Raw genomic sequence first — 22,223 nt, 5'->3', positions numbered from 1 at the left:
TACTCAACCTCTACACCTACTGCAAGGGTGAGACTTTATACACCGTCCCTAACCCTCAACCAACTCTCATACTCAACCTCTACACCTACTGCAAGGGTGAGACTTTATACACCGTCCCTAACCCTCAACCAACTCTCATACTCAACCTCTACACCTACTGTAAGGGTGAGACTTTATACACTGTCCCTAACCCTCAACCAACTCATACTCAACCTCTACACCTACTGCAAGGGTGAGACTTTATACACTGTCCCTAACCCTCGCCAACTCTCATACTCGACCTCTACACCTACTGCAAGGGTGAGACTTTATACACTGTCCCTAACCCTCAACCAACTCTCATACTCGATCTCTACACCTACTGCAAGGGTGAGACTTTATACACTGTCCCTAACCCTTAACCAACCTTCATACGCAACCTCTACACCTACTGCAAGGGTGGGACTTTATACACTGTCCCTAACCCTCGCCAACTCTCATACTCAACCTCTACACCTACTGCAAGGGTGAGACTTTATACACTGTCCCTAACCCTCAACCAACTCTCATACTCAACCTCTACACCTACTGCAAGGGTGAGACTTTATACACTGTCCCTAACCCTCAACCAACTCTCATACTCAACCTCTACACCTACTGCAAGGGTGGGACTTTGTACACTGTCCCTAACCCTCGCCAACTCACATACACAACCTCTACACCTACTGCAAGGGTGAGACTTCACACACAGTCCCTAACCTTCACCTCCTCTCATACACCACCTGTACACCTACTGCAACGGTGTGAGACTTCATATATGGTTTCTAACCCTCACCAACTCACACACACAACCTCTACACCTACAGCACGGGTGGCACTTCACACACTGTCCATAGCCCTCACACACACTACTTCTAAATCTTCTGCAAGGCTGAGAATTCTCCCTAACCCTCACACACACGACCTCTATCCCTACTGCAAGGGTGAGACTTGACACACTGTCCCTAATTCTCATACACACTCTCATACTCTCCATTCTCAAAAACCACTGGACTCTCCTGTTTTTATACTTGAATGTTTACACTGTTTGTGCTTTGTTTTTGATGTCTTTTTGACATTTTATTGGAAACAGCTTATTATAAGTATTTTATTGTTACTATGATCGCCTGTGCATGAGAGGTGACTGACGCACGAGGCCCCTCCCTCCCCGCAGGCCGGCCCAAGGGTGTGAAGGAGCAGGACGTGTACATCTGCGACTACCGCCTGGACAAGTCCGCGCACCTCTTCTACAAGATCCATCGCAACCGCTACCCCGTCTGCACCAAGCCCTTCGCCTTCAACCACTTCCCCAAGAGGCTGGCCCCCAAGAGGGACTTCTCTGTAAGGCTGGGGAGTGTGTGTGTGTGTGTGTGTGAGTGTGTGTGTGTGTGTGTGCGTGTGTGCGTGCGTGTGTGCGTGTGTGTGTGTGTGTGTGTGCGTGTGTGTGCGTGTGTGTGTGTGTGTGTGTGTGTGTGTGTGTGTGTGCGTGTGTGTGCGTGTGTGTGTGTGTGTATGTGTGTGTGTGCGTGTATGTGTGCGTGTGTGTGCGTGTGTGTGAGTGCGTGTGTGTGTGTGTGTGTGTGTATGTGTGTGCGTGTGTGTGTAAGTGTGTGTGCGTGTGAGTGTGTGTGCGTGTGCGTGTGTGAGTGCGTGTGAGTGCGTGTGTGTGTTTGAGAGTGTGTGTGTGTGTGTTTGTGAATGCAGTGTACTGCACTGATTTGAAGAACTTTATTAGGAAGAGAGGTATTTATGATGGGCATCATGCTCTGAATACACTCATTTAGCGCCTTATTTCTCTTTCATCTCTTTATGATTGCTACTGTAGGAGGTGACATACTTTTTATTATCCCTGATGTATGTCTTGGTCTTTTATGCACCATAATGGAATGGAATGTAATGTGTGTTGAATTGGGAATGATGTTGTTTGTGTTTCTTGCAGCAGGAAAGGAAGTGAGTAGCATTATCTCTGTGACTGTGCTCAGTGGTAAATTTGGGAGCTAACGGTGGTTGCGCTTGCTCCCCCAGCCTCACTACGTCCCGGACAACTACAAGAGGAACGGGGGGCGCTCCTCCTGGAAGAGCGAGCGGCCCAAGCTGGTGTGCAAGGACGGGCTGGGCGGGGGGGCGTGCGAGGACGACTCCTCCCCCGGCGACCCCCGCCTGTGCGACGGGGCGGGGGCGTCCCAGCTGGACAGCGAGGAGGGGGGCGGGGAGGCGGACATGGACATCGTCCCGGGAGAGCCCCCGCCCCTCCTGCCCCAGCCTCCCGTCCCGCCACAGACCCCCACGGACCGGGGGGCCGAGGACGAGGAGGAGGGCGAGCCGGAGCGGGCCGAGGGCCTGGAGGTCCCCTCCTCCTCCTCCTCTTCCTCCTCCTCTCATCACTCGGAGGTGGGGAGGAGGGAGGCGCAGCGGGACAGGCTGAACAAGATCCTCCTCAACCTGCTGCAGCAAACTCCCAGCAAGAACGGTGAGACCAGCAGGGGGAGCTAGAGATGCGCAGAATCAGGGAAAGGGGCGGGGTTTGAGGGCAGGAGGAGGGGGATTGGGGCCCTCTACACCAAGGGCTGCCCAGCCCTGTTCCTGGAGATCTACCATCCTGTAGGTTTTCATTACATCCCCAATTTGGCGCACCTGACTATACTAATTAGCAGCTTGTCAAGAGCTGTTGAGTGAGGTGTGCTTTGTTAGGGTTGGAGTGAAAACCTGCAGGACGGTAGACCTCCAGGAGCAGAGTTGGGCAGCCCTGCCCTTCATGCAGAGGGAAAGGGGTGCAATGTGCCCAGAGGATTGTGAGGACAATTGCGGCCTTTAGATCACTCTGGGGTTAATGCTGCTATATCTTAACTGTCTTTCAGTCATCGATGTGACGTACCTGTTGGAGGAGGGATCTGGGCGGCGACTGCGCAGACGGACGCTGGGATTGGGTGACTTTGTTGGCAGGAAGTGATGTCACCAGCCTCACCTCGTAATCCACTCGTCCTTCGCCCTCCTTCTCGAGGGGTGCCAGAGAGGCGGAGAAACGAAGTAAGAGAACATATGCAAGAGACAGAGGGAGCGAGAGAGAGAGAGAGAGAGAGAAAGAGAGAGAGACAGCGTGGGGCACGCCCTTCTCTCCTCCTCTCCACGCATCTTTCCTTCCCTCCCGTCTCTTTCTCTGAAGGAGACCAGTGACAGACAGAGGGACAGTGCGCATGGTGAGCGGACAGACAGACAGACACACACACACACAGTGCGTGAATAGTGGAGGAGGAGGCCGTGTGTCATTAAAGAAAAAAACATTTGAGACGAACGTGTCCCCCTGCTGGAACGAGCAACACTACACACGCTGAAGTGGACACACTAAAAGAGGGCGGGAATCGGAACTCGGGAGCGAGAGGACGACCTGCCTGAGGACGGCGCGACACACCCTGGACGGACAGACGGACAGACGTTTGATTGACAGTGTGGGAGAGACGCTGGTATCGGGCGCGCTCTGTTGAGAAAAAAGAGAATGAACTTTGGTAGCCTTTCGTGCTTTACTGTTATACATGTCATTTGTGTTTCCTGAAATATAGTAAAGCTTGAGAAGAGACACACACACACACACTTATATACATAAACACACATACACATACTTGTACATACTTATACATACACATAATTACATACTTAAAAGTACATACTTGCACATACTTACACAGATACACACATACACAGAAAACTAGAAGGGAAGGCAGTTTTTTGGTTCGTTGATGCAGCGGTTGTTTTATTTGCCGTTCGGTCAGCCTAAGCTCAGAACGGTGGCACAGAGTAGCTCTTCGGAGGCCTGAGCCGGAGCGTGCTCTGCTGAGCTCCCCCACCTGGAGACAGTCGGAACTGCAGCTCCGCTTCCTTAAAAGGGGTGATGGAGGGAGGGAGGGTGGGGGGAACGGTTACGCTCTGGGACTCCAGTGTGGGGGCCTCTCGTGAACAGGCAGAACACGGGACGCGTGCTTCTGCCGGGTCGCTAACCCGTTAACGCCATTGTGAGAAATGGTGAAATGCACTTCGTCTGTCTCTCTCATCACGACACAGTGTGAGTGGACGGGGAGGGAAGGAGGCGGTGGGGGCGTTTTTTGAGGTCTGGTTCAGATTGTCGTTCGTTTGTGAGTCTCGTCGCCCCGACAGGAATGTTTCAGAAAACTGTGATGAGATTTTAAACGGATGTGTCCCCGGACGGGACACGGCGACGGGCTGACTGAGCGGAGCCGTCCCGCGGAGATGGGCCCACAGACTGAGAAACTGACAAAATGAAGAGAAGGAGCAGTAAAGTGCCAAGCTGTACATAGACTGGAATGAAGTGAGCTTAGTCTCGAAAAGCAATATCTCAAATATGGAATTTGTTTCTATTGTATTGTACAGGACCCCACCTATGGAGCCCTACATGTATTAAAAACTATTATTATTATTATTATTATTATTATTTCTTCCCTTATTATCGTCGTGTTTTAAGCTGGGAAAGCGCGTTTTTATGAAATGCAACAAGCACTATTAGCAGTGATTGAGGTGCGGGAATTGAAATCGCGTTGCATATCTATGAATTGTATCGAGATGAGGAGGCACAGGACAGCTCAGCGACACAGACAAAGCAGATATTGTAATTATTACTAATTATTAGCAGGACAGAAAAAACGGTTCTCTATTTTGCTGCAAAGTGTTGAACACTAAAAAAACAGACCAACGTAAAAATTTAATATTTTCAAAGGTGACAGAAAAACGAAATAAAATCCTGTCAACTTAATATAGTTCCTGGTAAAGATTGTTTTTTGTTTCATGTGTTCTTTTTAAAAAAAAAAAAAAACAGAATCCAGTTTTGTGAAAACGGTTATAAACGCGGCTCTTGTATTTTTTTGTGTGTGTGAGTGTGTGTTTTGTGATTCTTCTTTTTTTTTTTTTCATTTAAACATTTTTTTGTTTTGATTTTAAAAATGTTTTTGTTTTTTTTTTTTTGTTAGACAATCGCAAAATGTTGGCTATTGTAAATGGACTTCCGGGCAGACATTGAGTTGTGGTTGTTCTGTTTGTCCAATTCTCTTCCTCTCCGGTTCAACGTTTGTAATTATGATTCTAAAGTCACAACGATGCTGTTTTGTTTTTAATTTTGTTTTATATGTTTATTAGTTTTTATTTTATTTTATAAAAAGCACTACATTATTGCAAATAGATGATGATTATCATGATTATTATCATTGCAAATATGATTATGGTTATTAGGATTATTTATCTAGTTTGCATGAAAGCAATGTGTCTGAGTTTTTGCTACACAAATGCTGCTAATAATTTACTTTTAGGAAAAATAAAAACAAAAAAAAAATAATTTATCGCCCAAAAAATGTGGTTTTGAATTTTGATCTTTGTAAAAAATGAATAAAATACTGATTTAAAAACAAGAGTTACTCCAGATTTTACATTTGATGTAATGTGTAACATTGCTTATCATTTTCCTTACTAATATTATTATAGAACTGAAACATCAGTAAATGCATAATTCTACTTCTCTCTATGGAAACCGTGTAAAATATTAAACAGATTTTTTTCAAAGAAACATCTTTTGTGTTGTTCAATGATATTCATTCGTACAGAGAGCATTTAATGTTAGGGCATATTTTGAATGCATACAGAAACAAAAGTGTCAGTCTTAGTATATAAAACAATGTACTGTTTTCCACACACATGGTAATATTCAGGGTCTTCCCTGTCCACCAGAAAGCATGTGCAATATGACTGATTGTACCAAAGTGGTGTCCACTAAAAATACAGCATTTCTGATTATGGATAAAATGCAAGTAATCTAAGATTCAAATATTCATCTATCAGCTATCTGATCTACTTTGCTTATGAATAAAAAAAATAATTTATATCCCCTCTCATCAGTATTCATGAAGAAGCTGCAATGAATTATGCATAGAATAATTTGCTTTAATTCTGATTTAAAGTGTTAAGTGAATGTAGACCTCTTTAGCGAATCCTTATTTATATGTACCACTGTCATGGAAGTTGTGTCGATTATGTAAATACCAGTCAAGGTCAAGAGAATATTTGAATATCAGTGATCTATGAATATTGCATTATTTAATCATTAAACCTACTCATGCACCACCAGCTAAAGGAGACATTTAATCACTTGCTTGGTTCCATTTTAAAAATAGACCCTGCTGCTGTAATTCTGCAGGCATTTGATGGGGATTGATGTACCTTTGTACTTCACAGTCCTGCGGAATGTAACTGAAATAGCACCGGTTAGCGCGTTGCTTCTGTAAGCATTTTTTTTTTTTGCTGCGCCACAACGACCAAGTACAAAAGGGATGTCTCTGATTGGCTCTGTTGTCGTGAGATGCGGCGTTCTGCGGCCCTGTCATCCGATCGCCCCTCTGTTCGGCCAGATAAACGATCGCCGCCCCCTCCCTGTCCGCCGATGCGCGAGGATCGCTCTGTGAAAGCCGGCTGCCGCGCATCGCCCAGGTCGGGCGAGGACACGATCCAGTGGCACTGCACACAACAGACGGGAAATTTCACACCTGGGATGGGGTATATCAAGTTTATTGTATATTTACAGACAAGCACATGCAGGGGCGGAATGACAGCGACTGACACCGTTGCAGGAGCACAGTTACATTAGAGTGGCACAGTCAGGCTATAACACTGAGCTTACACAACCCACTTCTACACATACACCTCCAGATGGATAGATAGAGAGAGATAGAAAGAGAGAGAAAGGGTAAGCAGGGGTAGATAACAGCTATATTCCCTCCTACCAGTCCAGAATCAATAAATAACAACATTAAACAACCCAACACGTAATAAAACAATTCGATGGCCGTATAACGAATGAATAAAAGTGCAAAAATAAAGCGAATCATACTGATGTTAATTTCCTGCCCGCCGTTACAGATGACCTTTCAGAAATATCACATTCCTGAGTTTTGTGTTGGTTTGCTTTTCCGTCCAGGAGCAGAGCGCACAGGAAAATCAACGACTGTAACGTCGCGCCTGTTGGGTTCGCTCCTGTTTTAATGTGTGCACACTGACTCAGCATCCGCTCGCTCAGCTCGTTTCAGAAAAAAAAACGTGTTTGCTTTTTCTGAGGCTCCCATAATAAGACGATTTAAGCGGCAGACTTAGCTGTAGTGAAGCACGATATCACGTTTACCGTGAAAAAGGCTGCCATAACCGAGGCTTTCACACCACCACTGTGGTTCGCTCAAGGTGAACTCCTGTGTAGTTCAGTGCTTTACTATAAGAACCCGTTGGCACGAGAGCTGGTAAACTGGGGCTGCGAATATTTCTAAATTTATGCAACTTCCTAAATCCCGATCTCTGACCTCGATCTTCCGCACCCTCTAATTGCAACTTCCCAGACTTAAGGACAGGTGCAGAGCATACAGTATATGCATAGTTATTCAACATTTACATTAAGAACTGTAAAAAAAGGATTATAACCAACATAATCACAAGAATCAACATAATGACATCATACAATTTGTAACACTACTATATCTATTACTACTGCTACTGCTACTACAACTACTTTGATAATGGTCATAATAATATTTTTATATCATCATTTAACTGCATAAACCAGGGACCTGGAATACATGAATATTATCTTTCAGTTTGTAAAAACAGCTGTATGTTCCTATGTGCCTTCACCATGACTGATGTTTATTCAAGGCCATCGCGGCAGTACAGCCTTGTCCCAAAAATGCAAATATGGTAATGTACTCTTCATAACCCTAGTTGATTTTCTGTTTATAGACAGCTCTGAAAATGTTATAGGTCATATTCTCTATGCTTTTGCACAACAATGTACTGTATTTTTGCTATCTTGTTGAATTAGGACACTCTAATTAATAAAACTTGCATGATACTTTTCTGTATTAGGTCTTGAATTGGTTTAACTTTGCGCATCACTGATATGTTGTACATTGCGCACAATTAAAAGCTAAACCTATTTAACTATGGGTTTTAATACCTGTAGTAGCTTATTCCAATATATTGGAAACACTTAACAGCCTTTGGATACTTGTGTAATTGACACAATGCACGCTCAGTCAGTTCAGCACACTTAAAATCATACTGAGTTGCAAACTTAAAGCAGAACTGCAAATCATGTGTATAAGTGCTATACTGTTCTAAAATTGATATTAATAGAACGATGACAGTATTCAGTTAATTGAAACTAATCAACTCTTTGTAAGAAGCATTTTTTTACTTGCTATTAGCTAGATTCCTATCCCTGCCTATCTCTCCATCCACCTATGTAATTTCAATATATATTTTAATATATATAATCCTATGTATGTATATTTATACATTCAGCTTTATATGGTTTTCAAGTGAACACTAATAGTAGCAGAAACATGTCAACACAAACCTGGTAAGAGAGGAGAGATGGACATTGAACACAGCCACTAATCACTAAATTACTATATTCCTTTTTGTTATTTCCTGTCAAGGCAAATCATCTCTGGTCCTGGAGGGCTGTACAAATATTGGGCTTTCCAGCTGTACTTAATTAAATCACTTCCACCCTCTGAACAAGGGGGTGCAGTCTTCCTTAATGAGGATTTAATGACAAGCTTAATTAGTTGATAAAGTGCCTGGCTGTGACGAACTCCTGCGTGCACCAAGATGCTCCAGGACCAGAGTCAAAAAGCCATGTTTCAGTTTATTTTTCAAAAACCATGGCCCTCCCTGATCTTATCATCCAGTCAACGCTGCTGGAGTCACATAATCAGAGAGGTGTAGCCAATGGGAACGAGTCCCTCCTTGTCGTCTCGACGACAACGAACCCAATCGCTGTCGACGCCTTCTAGCACCATGAGCTCCTCTCCTTTCTGGAAGCTCAGCTCCTCCCCCGTGCCCATGTGGTCACACAGGGTCCGCACCAACCTAGACAGTGAGAGAAAGAGAGAGAGGGGGGAAGGAGAGAAAGAGGGATAAAGGGAAATGAGAAGGGGAAGTCAGTGGATGAGCAGAATTAATGTCTATCATACTGTACATACAAAAGCACAAAATTACACAACTACCTTATGACTTGACTTAAGTTAACTTTGCTGAATGTTATGTGAATAATGTACCTAAGAGGTCTTGGTCTCTCTCCGGTTTCCTCTGTCTCTCTCGGACCCTGGGACTCTTCCTCTCCCCTGCCCTCTCTAGGCACTGGGTTTTGAGTGGGGCTCACTATACGGGTCAGAGCTGAGACACCAGGGGCAAGCCAATGCGACGGACGCCTACACAAGCAAAGCAGAGAAAGCAAAAGTCACACAAGAAAGAGAGGTAGAAAGAGAGAAGGACTCTGATAACGTAGCACTGTCCTAGCCTGGACCATAACTTCCGGATTCCTCCCTAAACTCAGTACATGCTCATCACATTTCGGCTTTCACAGACGCTTTTATCCAGATTATTATCTGACACAAATTACTATTTTAAAATATAACCCATTCACGCAACTGCATATTAACTGAAGCAAGGTGGAAAAATCAAACCCACAACCTTCGAGTTACGAGCCCATTTCCCTAAACATTATACTACACTACCCCTCAGGCTAATCAGTGCAGGCAGATGCACACACTGATGCACAACCGTGTTTGTATGTCGGCTCACCTAGCTGTAGGTGTGCGTGTCTGTGGGCTCCTCTGTCCCCTAGGGGCCCCAAACAGTCTGCCCAGGCCCCAGGGAACTGTGGGACTGCTTTCAGATGGAGGGTCCTTCTGAGTCTCACAACTGATGAGGTCGGGCTGGGTAAGGGTGTTTGAGGAACTGCCTGACCAGAAATCCTGGGGTCGAGGAAGAGGCTTTTCCAGCTCAGATGTAACTGCCCCAGTTGTGTAATAATTGCCCAGGTTCTGCCCCAGGCGTTCACTCCAGCGCAACATTGCACCCCAGCCCTGCTGTATTGCCTGGCCAGCTTGCTGTGAGAAGTTACTAACACTAGGGGGCGCTATTTCTTTCTCCTGTAGCCACATAAGTTGTGGGCTGGTCTCTCCCGTATTAGACACTGTTCCTGAAAATGGACTGTGATTGGCAAACCCTTCTACCTCACCTGCAATCTGATTGGCTAAAGCTGTGGGAATTGCATGCTGAGTGTCCTCAGCTTGTTCCAAATTCCTAAAGTCCTGCTCTGACACACTCTCAAGGGGATGTCTACTATCAATCGAAAATCCCCTGGGTGGGACCCTGACACTACTCTCATGATTGGCTGGGCTGGGAGTTTCAGGGCTGCGATTGGCTGAGGAGAGGCCAGGGGAGGTGGGGTCAAGGTGGTGGTGCTGGAAAAGTAAATCCAGGTTGAAGGTCAAGAGGGACAAGGGCTGCAGTAGGAGGATGAGCTCTTCAAAAAGAGGCTGACAGGAAGTGCGCGACAGCCGCATGAAGGAAGAGGGACGGTAGTATGTTGCCAGGACATCTGGAAAAACCCGAAACATTGAGAGAACATTGAGGGAAGGAGAGAGAACTGATTTGTCAATATGGCTACTTTTAGAGTGCTCTAGCACATGCATTTGACAAAAAGAATGTTTTGTGTTTAAAGTATGTTAAGTAAATATGGTGTTAAAACAATCAAGACTGTTTGCTGTGCATTGTGACAATGGAGGATCAAACAATGTTAAATGTGTTTTGGGGCAAAATATGACCGAGAAAGATGAGAACAGATATGCACCATCACAGGACTGCAGATGAGACAGCCAGTAGTCCAGAAGCTTCACGCTGTAGGACAGAGAGGAAGCGATTAGCACACGGAGGTACTGCACTGTGCGATACACTGTTACACTGAATGATAAGAGCCCGGACAAGGCATCGGGCGAAGTAAGAGTTCGCTGAAGTGCACGAGCGGTGCGAAAGCGCGTCTTACTTGAGCAGGCCGAGCAGGAAGGCGTTGAACCGGTGGCGGCTCTGCCTTAGCTGGGGCAGCTCAGCCACTCGACACTGCAGGCTGTACAGGGCCTGCGTTCTGGGACCTGGGGTGCGGGAGAGAGGGCGTGTGAGTCACACAAACACACACACACACACACACACACCGATGCCAGCGCTCTCTCACGCATGTGAAGAGATGGCTGGAACAGAGGAAGAGCAAGAGCCGTGATAAAGGGAATGAGGACAGACGATAAGCACATGAACAAAAGAAGAGAAAACGCGAGTGACAGAAAGAGTGAGTAAGAGCGCTCAAGAGAGAGTGACAGAGAAAGGACACTGTGCACCACAGGCTATTATGTGCTAGAACAGAAAGAGATAGACTGAGAAGCAGAATGCGACAAATGACACGATCACAGGCACAAACACACACACACACACACACATAAGCGGTACGCAAACACACACACACATGCACAATTATCCTCTGTTTGAGGTGATATTTTAGACTCTCTCATCAGGTACACAAATATACCAGCTCAGTCCAGCCCCATACCTTGGCGTGTGGAGGCCTGCACCAAACCCCAGGGTGAATTTGGTCTCCGTCCCGCAATAAGGTCACTCTGGTGGGGCTTGAGGCCGTCAGAGAGCAGGCCGTACAGAGCTGGACACAGGCACTGCAGCACCAGCCTTCCCAGAGAGGGATTGAAGCTGCTATCTCCTGACTGGGCCTTGGGTGGGGGGGGGGATGTTAGAGAGAGAGAGAGCAAAACAGGGAAAGGGGAGGATGTGAAGAGGGGTGAGAAGAGGAGGAGAGCAAGAGACAGAAGTACAGAGTGACAAAAAGGAGAAGGAGGGAGAGGAAGAAGAGCCAGAGAAGTGTAAGAGGTATAGGAAAAAGGAGAGGAAGACACAAGTGGAAAAAGGGGAGAAACAGTGAGAGAAAACAACAGAGAGAGTAGAGAGAGGAGGATAGGAAGAAGGGAAAAAACAGGAGAAAAACACGAGAAAAAAGGCCAGGGACCGAATAGGAGGAGGAGAAGTAGAGGAGATTGGGCCAGTGGAGAAAAGTATACGAGAGGAAGGGGAGAGAAAAAGAAGAGAGGGATATGAGGATAACAGGTAGACAGAGACAGGGAAGGAGAGGCAGAGACAGAGATGAGACAAGGAGATATAGGGAGGGAGCGGGGAACAAGGTGATTAATACAGAGTGGTTTCTACTGAGTGACAGAAAGGGAAAATCGAACACACTGCTGCACCTTTTGATTTTTGAAAGACTGGGGATAGACGGACGTGGAGAAAGAGAGATAAGAAAGAAAAAGGGAGAAAGGTATAATCGTTATTTTTATGGATATTTCCCATATCTTTTCTGACATGACCAATACTCCTACAGCAATCATGGCTGAAGAGAGAGAGAGAGAGAGAGAGAGAGAGAGGAAGAGATTGAGAGAAGCACTGACCTTCTGGACGAGGGTTCGAGAGGTGCTGAACTGGGCTAGAATGGCCTCCACTGCTACACTGACAGCACTCAGGAGAGCTACACAACAACAGAGAAGTGTTACACACTGAAACACAACCCCTCATACAACACAGCACATGCTACTAGTGTAACGCAACAACAGTACTACCACTAATAAAGTTACAGGAAACAGTTTATGCAGTTGAATGCAAACATGTGAGCATTGAGCACACAATGCCTGCCAGTTTAAGTAGCAAAGTGTTGTTTTGGTGCAAGGATATAAAACATATAAATATAATGTATAACATATACAGCAGTTTGTGTATCTGTGAGTATATTATTGAGGACATCATCATCAGAACCTTCATTTAATTCTCGGAGGGACAATTGAGGGCCAGGCCCTCATTTTCAATGTAGCCGAGATTACAAAAACATTTAAGAAACATTTAAGAACATTTCAGAACAGGAGCGGTATCCCTTACCTCTTTTTTCATTCAGGCATAAAGAGGACAGCCTTTGACCTCCCAGAGGACCCTTCCCATCACCGGCCATCCAGGCCTCGCCTTGCTGGATAGAGCCGGCGAATGACACACTACGAACGGCTGAGGGTAAAAGAGAGACAGTGGAAAGCACAGTTATATTCTTCTATAGCAGTTGTAGTTCTTAAAGAATAAGTTTTTATTATTTGGTGGCAAGATTGACCAAGATAATACAGGCACTTCATTTTTCTGGCAATGCAAAAATAAATAAATAAATAAATAAATGAACCTGAGGGAGTCTACAGCTTTTCAATTGAAAGGACAGTAAAGGGTCTTTATTAGCCTGTAAATAAAAGCCAATAAAATTATGAAGACCGCAGATTGAGAACCACCATTCTATTACATGGTTTTAGTACTGCCATTAAAAGTATACCTGCTTACTGCAGAAGAAAGTAATATATCATGTCCTTGATAAAATTAGTTTTTGTACTGTGTGTGGGTAGTTGCCCCTTTATGTTATTATGGTATTTTTATAAGCTAGCACTAAATGTAACTTAACATTCAATACATGTATAAATGTGAATAGATATTCATTAATACCGTATATGAGAATTTAACTATACCAAAGCATAATGGGTGTACAATGTTCTGGATCACAGGATAACAAAGAATACTACAATTATATTTAGCACTGATTTTGTATATATATTTTGTATTTGGGACAAAGGGGAAAGTTCTCCATATATTTTAGCCTACCTGCCATAGAGACATCCACAGTACAAACAGAATGTGTATGCAATTGTACTCAAAGAAATGCTTGAGGAAGAACATGCACCAAAAAGAAATAATCAATAAGTGAACACATATATGTGCTACATATGAACTGATATCAGTTGGTTATATAAATGCAGAAATCCACATTTATATACACATAGCATCACAATGTATCCACTTATCTGGTGTGTAACCGAAGCCACTTACAAATACTAACCCATTTGTGCACCGGCAGTTACTCCTTTAATATTATTAATACACATCAAACGAGGCACACAAAGGTGGTAATGATAATAAAGACCATGATGAGCCATACGCATACAGTTAATATGACAAAATGATAAGCTTAGGCTCGTCACCTTTTTAATCAGCAGAGTCATGCTTACTGGTCCATGCAACAGTGACAATACAACAAATCCAAGTAGTGTCGCTGAAGTGTAGCATGTAGACTGACTGACAGACAAATAGAGAGAAGGAGAAAAAGACAGAGAGAGCAAGAGAGAGAGAGAGAGAGAGAGAGAAAGAGAGAGAGAGAGATAGAGTGAGAGAGAGAGAGAGAGAGAGAGAGAAAGAAAAAGAGTTCTTACTCAGAGGACACAGCTCTGGCTGCTTGGTGACTACAGGGACGTGGGACTCCTTCAGAGGGGCAGTAGCAGAAGCGGGTTTGAGATAGGGGTAATAAAAGGGGGCAGCGAGGGCAGGGATGGTGTGGCTGCGGGGGAAGAGCGGGGAGCTCAGACGGGCCATGTCGGCCCCCGGGACAGGCACCCCCAACCTCTGCGGAGGAGAAATGGCTCCGATGGGGGAGAGGCGGGGCGGGGCCCCCCTGTGCAGTGGGCAGTTGCTGGGGCTGTAGAGGTACCAGACGGGCGGGGCCGGGCACTCTTCCGCGTACGCGGGGCGCCACATCAGCCGGTTGCTATTCTGATCGACGCCGGCGTAGCCATGGGCGTCGGCAGGGCCGTCCGCATCGCGGCCTGCGTAAAACAGCGGGTCGATATCGGCCTGCCTGACCGTGTTGGGGCAGCACAGCAAGTCCACGTTTTTGTACGGGGTCGTGCAGAGCTGCGCGACGGCGTTGCCCTCGCGGCCGAAACCGGGGCGGGGCCTCAGGGCCAGCTCGCCATCGGCCTCAGCGCCGGACGGCGAGCCCGCGTTGTTATTCGCGTCGGCGCAGTACAGCGAGTCTATGTCACTGTACAGGGAGTCTAGGTTACCGCCAGCGCCAGCGCGGAGGAGCGAGCGCGCGCTGCTCTCTGGATCTGCGCGGCGTCGCGAGCCGCCCAAGCTGGGCGCGACGGAAGCGGTGGGCACTGTCCGGGCCTCTGTGTCGCTATGGTGACGGTGGTGGCGAGGGGGCCTAGGCGGCGGGGCCCCGTAAAAAAAGCCAGCCTGCTGCGACAGGGGGCCTTGAGGGTCGGAGTGGAGGAAGTAAGGGGCGGGCGGGGAGTGGGACGAGGTGAGAGACAGCGGGGGAGAAGACACTGCCCGGGGGGCGGGGGGGGGAGTCAGCAAGTAAGGAGGGAAGAGGAGGCGGAGGAGGAGTAAAAAGCAGAGGAGAAACAAAGTGGTTTTTAAAAAGAAGAGTTGGGACGGGTGGGATGAAGGAATGAGGAAAAAGGAAAAAGTATGAGGAGAGGTGCGCCAAAAGAAAGGAATGAGGCAAAAACAGGAAGTTGCAAATAAATAGGAGGGAGAGAGAGATGGAGAGAATGTTAGCGTTTGCAGAGAAAGAATGTGCAAATCTATGAATGTACACTAGAGGAAAACATCTAGAGGAAAACAACCTCAGCACACATCCGATAATCTAAACACACACATACAGGCACTCAAGACAGCATACAGACACCCTAAGGTAGCTGAAAGTGGGTTTCACAAGTAAGTCAATGTCTGAAGTTAAATAAGCGATCAGAGAAAACAACACCAACGAATAGACTGCTTTAACTGTATTACTCTGTAGAGAACATCACTAAGAACACGCAACACAATGTCCTCATATAGGAACACTGTGAAATAGTATTCAGGACCACGCCAAACATCCCTTCACACACATATACAGGCGCCATGCATACTACTTCCTGTGACACATTCCATTAGTTTCAAGCTCAGCTCAGCTCTGTGTATTCATTCTTTGAAACGGCAAAAAGCTAAACTCCATGTCTGTATGAAGTGTTTACAGCAACACTGAGAAGTTGGTGTGCCTATGTGCCTGTACATAGTGGGAAGCAAACAGTGATTACATTCATGATATGCTGAGTCAGTGTGTACACAACATTATGCGCCTGTCTACTACCTGTCTCTGCCTCCCTGTAAAAATGTCAGTCTATCTCAGTTGCCTGGTACAAGCTGCTTGGTTACCTGAGCATGCGGAAGAAGAGAAACTGAGAGCATTGACCACCATACCTTCTGTAGTTGTTTTTCCACATAGTCTGACACAGCCTTTCCTGTACTTCCACTACCGCTGCTCTACTATTGGTTTGAAACCTCAGGAACTCCCCTTTGCTTCTTAAAGGTACATACACATCTTATGTGGAGTTCACTGGCAATCACACCAGACAAGCACATGCACACACACACACGCACACACACTTGCAGGTCATTAGTAACTGACTGGAAAGATCGTGAGCATGCAATACACACAGTCCTAATGTACAGGAGACCCAGTACACTCACCTGTCAATACCTAGTGACATGAAAAACAACCACTCACAGATGTATGCTTGTAATTACATGGGTGATTCAACACGCATTCATAAATGTGTTACACTGAAAGACGTTTGAAAAATCTTATTAAGAATTATATTTAGACAGCAAGATGTACTTACTGTGCAGCTCAATGACTGCTTTCAACATGAGAATGAAGTGAATTATCAACAGACCACAGTGCTAGAAATAATAAGAGGAAGAGAAGCCCACACAATGAATGCGAGATAAAAAAAAGCAGGAATAGAATCTACAGAACCTACTGGAAGGGAGAGAGGTCAGATGAACATGAGGTGATTAAAGAGAAAGCGAGAAAGTCATGGATAAATGAGCGAAGGAGAAAATGACACCTATAGAATAAAACTTACAAAATAAAGAGAAAGCATGGCAATAGAGAGGGAGGAAGAGAGAGAGAGGAGACCACCAAAGATGCGAGTGAAAGAGTCTGAGCATCAACACTGAGCAACTACCCTAAGGATCATCACTTTTCTTTCCTTTCATGTATTATGTGATCATTAATTCTTGACTAAAATGTAAGACAGTGTATTTCTAAATAACGTATTCGTGCACTTATTTGTTTTCAACATTAAAACAGGAATTTATATTCCTAGTTAAGGTATAACTGTTAGAGAGAGAAGAGAGATGAGAGAGAGAGACAGAGAGAGAGAGAGAGAATTACAGAGAGAGAGAGAGAGAGAGAGAGAGCAGCGCTCCATAAGACTTCTGGTCTGCAGAGCTCATAAATAATTCAATGAGGCAGCGATGACATCATGCAGGCAATGAGATCGCCTTTAGGACTCTGCGGAAACTCCATCATTGTATTGCACAAGCTTGTCTGTCCTTACACTTTCAATATGCACCCAGTGCGCCACTGTGTCTGGTATTGTTTGCTACTAGGACAGTGAGCATTCAGTTTCTGTATAAATGTGCCTGTCCGACCAGCCTTTCTGTTGCACCATGTCTGTCCTTCTTGTCTCATGTGACTGGTGCACATGAATCACTGGAATATATAACCTCAGGCCCAGGCTTACCTGTTGTCCTTGATTCCCAGTTCCTTCCTCCATCTGCTGTTCCTCTCACCTCCCCCTCTTCCTCCTTCAGTTTCTTCCCCTCTCTCTCGACTCCTGCGGTCCAAAGGTTACTCTCGCTGGTCGAGCAGCCAATGCGCTGTGAGGGGCAAGGCACTGGTAGCCTGCCCCCCTCAGTTAGTTTCAGAATTTCTTTAAAGATGGTTAATGATCTGGTAGGTTGTGGTTGAAGGAAAGCGGAGTGGGCCTGGGGGGTGTACTCCCATTGGATGCCATCCCCGTCCGTCTTCTCTCGCCTCCATTTTAGGTTGTACAAGAAGTCTGGATCCGGAGTGATAACTGTTGGGTCTGGTTCTGGTTGGACCACAGCTGGTTGCGGGTTCTGCCTGCTTCGGTAGCGCAGCTCTTTGAACGTGGTGACCTTTGACCCCGATGTTGACTTCTGTGAACTGCCTTCGGTCGGTTTCTCTATTTCGAAGGGCGGGTTTTCTGTTTCCGGGGAGAAGGCCATGAGCCAGTCAAAACGATCTGGTCGAGATGCATTGGCAGGGAGGGTACATAGCGTTAGAGCTGGTTTCAGGGGGGACAGGGGCAGTGCTGGGGGACAGGGTGGTAAAGGTCGGGGAGGGGGAGGAGGAGGGGCAGGGTCAGCCACTGAATTGTACTCATAAGTGTTGCCGCAGTTAGACACAGAGCTAATTGTACTGCTGTGGGCCGTGCTAAAATTAGACTCAGGGTTTGGTTTGACATCCAGGCCATGTCCACAGTTACAACTGTAGTTACTGTTGCTGCCATTTCTCTTGCGTCTTCTCGCCATCTCAGTAAATGAGGTTGTCCTATAGGCTTCCCTGTTTTCCTCCATTTTTCCCTCCAAGTACTTTTCTTGTGCATCTTTTCCAGTCACTATCTCCCTTCTCAGCCCCAGACTCAGTTCTCTGTCTCCCTCGCTCCACTCATCCTCCATTATCTCTGCCTCTTCACTAGCTTCTTTTCCCGCCCTTTCCTTTTGCCCTTTGACCCTTTCTGGTGCAGCTACAGTCTCAGACAGCTCTTCATCATCTCCATCGTCCAGTACCCCCGTCACACACACCCCCAGCTCCGGGCTCAGTTTGAGCAGCTCAGCCTGGGTCAGCCCGGCCAGCACCAGAAGTTTGCGGATCTCGGCGTCCAGAGTGTGGAAGGAGGGAGGGGGTGGCAGCGAGGGAGGGGGAGGGATGGCTGGGGGCAAAGGAAGAGCAGGAGGAGGGGGTGGAAGAGGCGGGGGGCGGGAAGTTGGAGGTGGGAGGGACACTGGGGATTCTTCGCCCTGAGTGTCAGCGGCTCGCAGTGCCTCCATTCGGGCTTTGTGACGTCTCCGGGGCGGGGGGATAGGGGGCGTGGGTGATGCCAGGCAAGGCCTAGAGGAGTAAAATGTGAAATAGGGGAGGGCTTGCAGTGGAGGGGGAGGGACAGAGGGAGGCACTATGACCTCACTCTCAGATGTACAGGAGGAAGAAGAAGAAGATGGACAAATTTTGCCAAAGGAAGAGGTTGAAGAGGAGGAGGTGGAGGTGACAGAGGAAGTGATGTGGGCGCTGGCATTAATGTTAATGTTAACGTATGTGTGTGCGTCTGTGTGTGAGTCCACGTGTCTTGTTGGTGGTTTAGGAGGCCTAGGGGGAGGTTGCAGTGGGGAGGGAGCGAGTGAATCTGGGAGCGAGGGCTCATCTATGTCCGATGGAGCCGTCATATCAACCCCAGCATCAGAGAATTCCTGGGAATCACAAAACTCATGCCCTTTGTACAGCTTCCACTGAGTATCCATGTTCTCCAATGCATCCAGGCTGTCTGAAAGATCCCCTTCACCCAGCTCTAGCCTGGCTTCTTGAAGCCTTTCCAGGTATGCTATCTTTACCTGCATGTTCACTTGTTCAAGTTTCTGCAGGTGATCAAATCGATCCCTCAGCTCCAGGTCGCCGTCCAGCTCCCAACGTGCCACGTGAACCATTTGATTGAACAGGTCGTTCTTGCCCAGTCCATCCATTGAATCCAAGAGGCTCAAAAGATCCAGTCTTGTGCAGTCTTGCCTGAACAATCCCTTACCCTCTGGGAAATCTGAGGAGGGAGAGCTGCGGGCGGACGGGTATCCTTCATCCGGGGAGCAGGGAGACAGGGGTGGCAGAGGAGAAAGATGGGCATCCAGGGGGAAGATCTGAGGCTGAGAGGACAGGGAGTTAGTCGGTGAGGTCTGCTCAGGGGCCAGGTCCTGAGAGGGGGGTGAGAGAGCATCGGGGCCATCTGTCTCAAAATCTGAGCAGCTGCTTATGGAAGTAGAAGAAGATGAGGTTGAAGAGGTGAGGGAGAACTGCAGGAGGGAGGGAGGGCAGTCGTGACAGGAGGGGACCAGTGTGTCGTCATCATCATCATCGTCTTCTTCGTCATCACCTTCATTGTGTTCCATGTCTTCACTTGCCTCTGCTTTCTGTGTCTCCTGGGAATTTGGCGGGTCGTTTGGTTGTTGTTGCTTTTGTGGTTCTTGTTGTTGTGTCTGCTTGTGGTTTGGTTCAGCTTTTTTTGTGTCTCTCGCCTTCTGAGGAGTCTGATCCCTACTTTGTTTCTGTGCTGGTTGTAGTTCTAGCTGTTTTCTGACGGCAATGGTGTTGTTGTTGTTGTAGTTGTGGTTGTAGAGACTGTTGCTGTCTTGGGGTGAGTGCCCATCACAGCACAGGCAAGGCAAGCTTGGCTCATTACAATTTGGGTCAGGAAGGGAACCTGGTTTAGACACTGAATGTCCAGTTTTAGGTTTGGGTTTCGCCCTGACTGGAATGGTGCTGTTTTTTCTCTGGTCTACTTTGTGTTGTCCTACACTGGTTCGGCCCTGGTCACCCCTCCTTGACCTGGAAGACTCAGCAGGCACCTTACTGGCCCGACATACAGAAGAGGAAGCAGCAGTGACAGCGGTGTTCATGTTTTTGTCCTCCCTACGGCCGCCCTGACCAAGAGACTTTGGGTCCACCACATTGTTACGTTTGTGGTTGTCAAAGCGACGAGGCCGGGGGGGCACAGAAGGCCGAGCTGAGGAAAGCATTATAGGTAATGGTGGTGGGTAATGATAGGAGAAAGAGGGTGTGACAGTTTCTGAGGTTTAAAAATCAGGATGTCTGATCTATAGGGAGAAAAGATCCCAACCAGGAATACACATCATGTTCACATCTTGACTCCGCACAGATCCTGAAATAACAAGAGAAACATGGAGTCAACACAGTTACAGTTGAAGAATACGTTTTTTTTTCTTCTAAATCTCCTTGTTCTTCTCAAGGTGACACAGCATGGTTCAGACTACATTCAACACTTATCTAGGTCCACAGTTAAATGTAAAATAGCCATCCAATTCGCCCCTCTACAAAAAGAACAGTAAAGAACATAAAACTGTGCTTGACAGCCAAGTCGCTGGTTAATATAAGACATTCTTCCTTGTCTCTTTCTCTCTGTCTCAAACACACACACACACACACACACATGCACGTATGCACATACACGCGCACAGACACACACACACACAGACAGACACACACACACACGCATCAAGTTAAACCCAATGCTGAGCACAATACTTCTGGAAGACAGTTAGCAACTAATTGACAATTATAGTCATCTCTCAGCATTTTGATCCATTCTGCTCTGTTGAGCGATATGCCACAGGGTTATAGCACAGAAGAAATTCTGTCATCTCTCTCCCTCTCTCTGTCTATCTGTCTCTCTCCCTCTCTCTCTCTCACACACACACACACACACACTCACCCCAGTTAAAATTGGAAAAATGCAGCTCATTATACACACTTGAAAAGCAAAACTAAACAATCATTAAATAAATTAACATGCTGTTTTATACACATCTAATTATTTCTCCAGCACAAGTCGGCGCATCAAATTGAGTGCACTAACGAAATTATATAGAGCATAAAAAATACGCACTGCTCTCTCTCTTTCTCTCTCTATCACACACATTCAGAAACACACACAAACACATACCGCCGGCTATTTGTACACAATCCGTGTCCTTGGATCAAACGAAAAACCATGTACATAAATGCCAACAAGAACAAAAACGCAGTATTGGACGATTTAGGATAATCTGCCTGATCTATGATAATATAATACAAAACACAAATGACCTCATCGGCTGTAAATAACCTAATACCAGTTATTTACCATAAGATATATCGATCTATGGGGGCCGCGCGGGAGAAAAGGGAGGGGGCACCGCCGCATCGTCTTTACCTTCCCTGTTTGATCAAAAAACGCCACTACCATTAGAAGCCATGTTAAATATTAAATATCTTCATATATATAATTGGTTTTATTTTCGAATTTAATACCAGTCGAGAGAGATGTGCGCACAATTATCGCCTCATTGTAAAGATAAAAAAACATCTTAAATGCGGACAGAAACCCAGGAATAGCAAATACGCATTAGATTATAGCGAAGAAACAGAGAGCGAGTGTTGCAAAATAAAGAATATTGTCCTTCAAATAAACTCACCGGCAGCGGAGAAAAAGATGGAAAGATGGAGGCAGAATGCTGCGGATGCAGATGCGTACCATACGACCCCCCTCACTGAGCGATCGCGAAATCCTCCCTCTTAGCGGCCACCTCCTTATCTCTCGTCATCCACCCCTCATCACAATTAGGCCACACCCCTCATTCGCCCTCTCCATCTTCGTTTACTTGGCTATGACCATGCCACCGCTTCCGTCCTTCTGCTCGCCATTCCATCAGCTTCCCCTGCCATCTCTTCTTTATTCCAGTGTCTTGATATCTATGCGCACTTTATAAAAAATAAAAACTGACGCGTCCGTTCCAGACGCACTGAACATGAAGGAATAGCTCAACAGGCATCATGAAAGAGA

General features: G+C 46.4%; 2 protein-coding genes across 4 annotated transcripts in view; one reads left to right on the top strand and one right to left on the bottom strand.

Annotated features, from left to right (window-relative positions):
• The window catches only part of LOC118236528 (histone-lysine N-methyltransferase ASH1L-like), a 42,229-nt gene extending 36,645 nt beyond the window's left edge, over positions 1 to 5,584 (top strand). Inside the window, exons 24-26 of the mRNA XM_035434988.1 lie at positions 1,193 to 1,359; positions 2,044 to 2,488; positions 2,877 to 5,584. Coding sequence (XP_035290879.1) covers positions 1,193 to 1,359; positions 2,044 to 2,488; positions 2,877 to 2,968 — 704 coding nt within the window. The 3' untranslated portion in view covers positions 2,969 to 5,584. The remainder of the gene's footprint in view (positions 1 to 1,192; positions 1,360 to 2,043; positions 2,489 to 2,876) is intronic.
• Positions 5,585 to 6,563: 979 nt separating this feature from the next.
• rusc1 (RUN and SH3 domain containing 1) lies at positions 6,564 to 22,153 on the bottom strand. 3 transcript variants are annotated; one of them, XM_035435002.1, is made up of 12 exons: positions 21,856 to 22,153; positions 17,337 to 20,543; positions 14,190 to 15,086; positions 12,832 to 12,951; positions 12,351 to 12,427; positions 12,150 to 12,167; positions 11,447 to 11,621; positions 10,892 to 10,997; positions 10,700 to 10,746; positions 9,646 to 10,447; positions 9,120 to 9,272; positions 6,564 to 8,931 (listed from the first exon to the last, which is right to left on the bottom strand). In XM_035435002.1, the coding sequence occupies exons 2-12, from the start codon at positions 20,398 to 20,400 to the stop codon at positions 8,766 to 8,768; spliced, it is 5,625 nt and encodes a 1,874-aa protein (XP_035290893.1). In that variant the 5' UTR covers positions 20,401 to 20,543; positions 21,856 to 22,153; the 3' UTR covers positions 6,564 to 8,765. The 3 variants fall into 3 exon arrangements, with proteins under 3 accessions (XP_035290893.1, XP_035290901.1, XP_035290910.1); XM_035435010.1 differs by lacking the exon at positions 12,150 to 12,167 and having other exon boundaries at positions 21,856 to 22,146; XM_035435019.1 differs by lacking the exon at positions 14,190 to 15,086 and having other exon boundaries at positions 21,856 to 22,128.
• Between the last annotated feature and the right edge of the window lie 70 nt (positions 22,154 to 22,223).

The sequence above is a fragment of the Anguilla anguilla genome, chromosome 1 (genome assembly GCF_013347855.1).
Source record: "Anguilla anguilla isolate fAngAng1 chromosome 1, fAngAng1.pri, whole genome shotgun sequence".
Lineage (NCBI taxonomy): Eukaryota > Metazoa > Chordata > Actinopteri > Anguilliformes > Anguillidae > Anguilla > Anguilla anguilla.
Note: the sequence above shows the minus strand (reverse complement) of the source record. Positions and strands in the feature narration are given on the sequence as shown.